The following is a 4,133-nucleotide window of genomic DNA, read 5'->3' as shown; positions in this document are numbered from 1 at the left end:
GTTTCACCAAGGGCAGATCCCTAATATTGACCCATACCGTTCTGTCTCAGCCCCCACACGGCCAGCACCATGGGGGCAGGCTAGGCTCGCCTGGTCACAGCCCCGTCTCCAGCCTTGAGCCTGCATGCAGAAGACGCTCACTAAAGGCTTGCTTTCAGAAGGAAAAGTGTAACCTCTTCCCCTCTGAGCACTTCCATGTTGGCTCCGCCCCCTTTGGGCTGGCCAGACGGGGGTGTTGGTGGGTTAAAAAGAAGCAGGTGGGGCAGGCCCTCTGCTGGAGCCCCAGTTGCCACAGCATGGCCACCGCCAACTCTGTAAGTCCCCTTGGCTGCTCTACCCACAGCAAGGGACGGGGCTGGAGCCGGCCAGACTCACAGCCCACTCGGACTGCTTTTTTTGGTCAGGACAGAGAAGCTGAGGGTGGAATCCAAAAGTGGGAGAAAGAAGAGAAAGAGGAAGAGGAAGAGGAAGAGGAGGCAGTAGCAGCAGCAGCAGCAGCAGCAGCAGCAGCAGCAGCAGCAGCAGCAGCAGCAGCAGGAGGGGCCTCAATGGAAGAGGAGGGTCTGGACTCTCCCAGGGACCTCTTTTCTCTGAGGAGCAAGGCCCGGGATGAGGGCCCCATGGAGGTCAAGCCAGAGCTGCACCTTCTGCAGAGCAGGTAGGGCAGCCCCTGCTCTGCACCTTGGATGACCCCTTCCTCTGGTGGCCCCAGTTCCTGATTGGGAAGGCCCGGGCTGGCCTCAGACTTAGGCCCTGTTGGCCCTTCCAGCCTTCACCCAGCGGGGATTCTGGGTTAAATGCCTCTACTTGTCCTCCAGTCCCCTGACCCTTCAGGATAACTGACTTTAGGGGGCCTGTACCCCCAAATCCCATCTCCCAGTTTGTCCTCGAAGGTGTGAGACTTCCCTGCCAGCCCAGGTACTGCCAGGGTGGGCATGGGGGCTCTCTGCTTCCTCTTGGCTACCCCTCCCCCCAGGTGGGCTCTGTGGTTCTTCAAGAATGACCGCAGCCGGGCCTGGCAGGACAACCTGCATCTGGTCACCAAGTTTGACACTGTGGAGGACTTCTGGGCGTGAGTGTCTGCCCCTAATGGAGGAGGTGGGGGTCAGGGGGCTCTGAGCTCAGGATCCTTCCCAGACTCCTCTTCTCCAGGACGCTGCCTCCTACGCAGCTTTCCTAGCCCTCCCTGGGGCTTGGTGGGTTATGGGGGGGCTTTCAGGCTGGGGCACAGGCCCCCTGAAGCCTTCTTGGGGCTTAGGGAGAGAGCCTGGGAAGTGGAAGAAGCAAGGAGTTGACCTTGACTCTGCCACTTCATGCTTTGTGATCCTGGGCAAGTTCCTTCCCGTCTCTGAGCTTGTCTCAATCACAAACTAAGGATGAGGCTGCTTCACCGTGTCAGTGGGGGGTCAAGTGAGGGGACCTGAAAAGTGCTGTGCAGACCCTAGGGGCAGGTGAGAAGGCCTGGGGCTTTGATGATGGGTCAGGGAAGGCTCCAGGGAGAAGGTGGGATTTGAGGGTTTGGGTAAGTAGTGATGGAATTCCAGGTGCGGGCGCCAGTGCGAGTAAGGGCTTGGAGGCTGTAAGGAGGGGAAAGCAGTGGGGTCTGGTGAGAACTTGAGGGGGCTGAGGCCAGTTGGAACCAGGCCCTGAAAAGCTTGGACTTTCTGCCTGAGCTGGGGATGTCTTTCCAGGGTGTACAATCACACCCAGCTGGCCAGTAAGCTCTCTTCCGGCTGTGACTATGCCCTGTTCAAGGTAAGCTCTGGTCCCCCCACCCCACCCCTGCCCCCGGGCACAGGGGGGCTGATTTTCCTCAGCATCTGCTGTATTACTCCTTTACAGGGGTTTTGGGGGTGGGGTGCGGAGGACAGTCTCCCTCAGAGCTGACTTCTGATTGAAGGAATGCTATACAAAGCTTGGCCGAAGTCTTAGACCGGAGCTGCACCTTGCAGCACACTGAAGAGTCTGGGAGGGGGGTGGGCGGGGTGGAGGGGGAATAAGGGAGGAGCCCAGGTTTCTGGACTGGCTGGGCTGCTTAACTAGACACAAGCATCAGAATTGCCTGAGGCTACTGCTCATCAAGGTCCAGGCCCATCCCTGGAGGTGCTGACCCAGCAGGTGTGTGGGCTAGGGCCCTGACATCAGAGTTTGAAGATTTCCCAGGTGACCTTGTGCCCAGCCGAGCCTGGGATGTCTGGCCTGGCCCACACTGGGGTTGCCCCAGAGGCTCTGTTCACCACCCCCATTTTCACTGTTGTCTTAAGGAACTCTGATCAGTAAAGGAGACACACACATACCTGCAAGGCTACAAAAGGGGACAAATGTTGAGGCTCAGGGGCCTGGAGGAGCTCAGAGGTGGGTCTGGGGGCTGAATGGCTGGTGGTAGCATTTGTCTGTACAGAGGAAATAGAGGCAAGAGAGAACTTGGCCTGTGGAGACCTACTGAGGGGCTGGCATAGTGGGGGCAGGGCTGTGCCCCCACTTCCCTTTGAACAAAAGGAGGCAATTGATTTGCCATTTGCGTCCCAGGATGGCATCAAACCCATGTGGGAAGATCCCAGGAATAAGCGGGGTGGTCGCTGGCTGGTCAGCCTCTCCAAACAGCAGCGCCACATCGAGCTGGACCGCCTGTGGCTGGAGACAGTGAGTAGGGGGCTGGGCGGGGAGGGTCCTCGTAGGAAAGGGCAGGGCTGGTATGGGACCGTGGTGGCAGTGGTTTCAAGGATGGCAGGTACAGTCCTTGTGCCACAGCTGGAGGTCTCATCATCCCCCTTCTTGGCCGCAGCTACTGTGTCTCATTGGCGAGAGCTTTGAGGAGTACAGCCGAGACGTGTGTGGGGCTGTCATCAATATCCGCACCAAGGGGGACAAGATTTCCGTGTGGACTCGGGAGGCAGAGAACCAGACAGGCGTGCTCCACATTGGGTGAGGATGTCTCTGGCAGGGGTGGGAGCTGGCTCTCTTCTAGGGGAGAAGGTGAAATGAGGCTGGCTTGGCCTGCAAGGGATTCCCCCTACCGTCTCCCCCTGCCGTCTCCCCTTTCTGCCTTACCCACATGTACAAAGGGTTTGGAATTGAGATTTCAAACTATTTCTAGCAGAACTGTTATCTTTTGCATTAGTCTTATTTTGTGTTTCCACATGGCCGAGACACAAAACAGGAGTGACTGTGGCTGGAACCAGGGTAGCAGCTCTGGACAAAGGACCTACAGTCCCAGGTTATTGCCATGACACACTGCTGACTGCCTGTCTATTTCCTCTCCCACTCACCCCCCAGGCGTGTCTACAAAGAGCGCTTGGGACTCTCCACAAAGATCGTCATTGGATACCAGGCTCATGCAGACACGGCCACCAAGAGCAATACCCTAGCCAAGAACAAGTTTGTGGTGTGAGAGGACCTTGGCACCACTCCCCGTGCAGCCACCCCTGAGCCTCTCACTGCTGGGTGTCGATCCTGAGCAGGACTGGAGGGTCAGAGGGCCTGGTTCTCACCTATTCTAGAATGAACAAACACTTTTTAACATGAGTTTGGGCCCAGGCTCTAGTCTGTAAGTGGTGGTGGTGCTGGTTGGGGTGGTGAGGTCGGGGTGGGGAGGGCAGGCTGAGGACCCAGGACAGCAGAAAGATGGAGGAAATCCCTGGGTTTTCCTGTTTCATGGGGGAGGCTGGGAGGAGGGTGGGATATCACTGGGGTTGGGTGGGCTCAACCACAGGTGGAAAGATGTCAGGAGAGAGAACCCTGTGATCCAGCACTTACTGTGTGACTACCCTGGTAGGGGGCTGGCTAGGTGGCCTGAGGGCCAGACTCTTCCATTGGAGGGGAGGGAACTCACGGCCACTGATGCTCTGAGAGCTAGAGTTCAGGGATAGGAGTGAGGGCCTCTCCTTTTGGTGATCACTGTGCTAAAAAAAGCCTTGTGGATTGCCTCGTCAGATCCGTGGCCTTGGAGCCCACCCTGAATCCCACACCTTCCCTGTACCCCCACCCAAAGGCTGGCGGCTTAGAGGCAGAACATCTCACCGAGAGATATGTGTAGAGCCGAGGGAGGCAGCTCTGCACAGTCTCTTCCCGTCTTGCTCCCTTGGGGTCAGGGCTGTCTGGGCCTTGCCCTTCTCAGGGCAGGACTTAGGAGG

At 57.8% G+C, this 4,133-nt stretch overlaps 1 protein-coding gene across 2 annotated transcripts; it reads left to right on the top strand.

Moving 5' to 3' along the window:
* The first annotated feature begins 208 nt into the window (after positions 1-208).
* On the top strand, positions 209-3,554 carry EIF4E1B (eukaryotic translation initiation factor 4E family member 1B). 2 transcript variants are annotated; one of them, XM_033096482.1, is made up of 7 exons: positions 209-314; positions 405-658; positions 977-1,072; positions 1,692-1,755; positions 2,530-2,643; positions 2,786-2,925; positions 3,277-3,553. In XM_033096482.1, the coding sequence occupies exons 1-7, from the start codon at positions 297-299 to the stop codon at positions 3,389-3,391; spliced, it is 801 nt and encodes a 266-aa protein (XP_032952373.1). In that variant the 5' UTR covers positions 209-296; the 3' UTR covers positions 3,392-3,553. The 2 variants fall into 2 exon arrangements, with proteins under 2 accessions (XP_032952373.1, XP_032952372.1); XM_033096481.1 differs by having other exon boundaries at positions 282-658; positions 3,277-3,554.
* Positions 3,555-4,133: the final 579 nt, after the last annotated feature.

The sequence above is a fragment of the Rhinolophus ferrumequinum genome, chromosome 24 (genome assembly GCF_004115265.2).
Source record: "Rhinolophus ferrumequinum isolate MPI-CBG mRhiFer1 chromosome 24, mRhiFer1_v1.p, whole genome shotgun sequence".
NCBI lineage: Eukaryota > Metazoa > Chordata > Mammalia > Chiroptera > Rhinolophidae > Rhinolophus > Rhinolophus ferrumequinum.
This window is presented reverse-complemented; position numbering and strand designations above follow the sequence as displayed.

Coding starts and splice junctions, on each gene's coding strand:
- EIF4E1B (XM_033096481.1), top strand. CDS start 297: ATGGCCACCGCCAACTCTGTAAGTCCCCTTGGCTGCTCTACCCACAGC. Junction 659..976: donor CTGCACCTTCTGCAGAGCAG/GTAGGGCAGCCC, acceptor CCCTCCCCCCAG/GTGGGCTCTGTGGTTCTTCA. Junction 2,644..2,785: donor ACCGCCTGTGGCTGGAGACA/GTGAGTAGGGGG, acceptor TCTTGGCCGCAG/CTACTGTGTCTCATTGGCGA.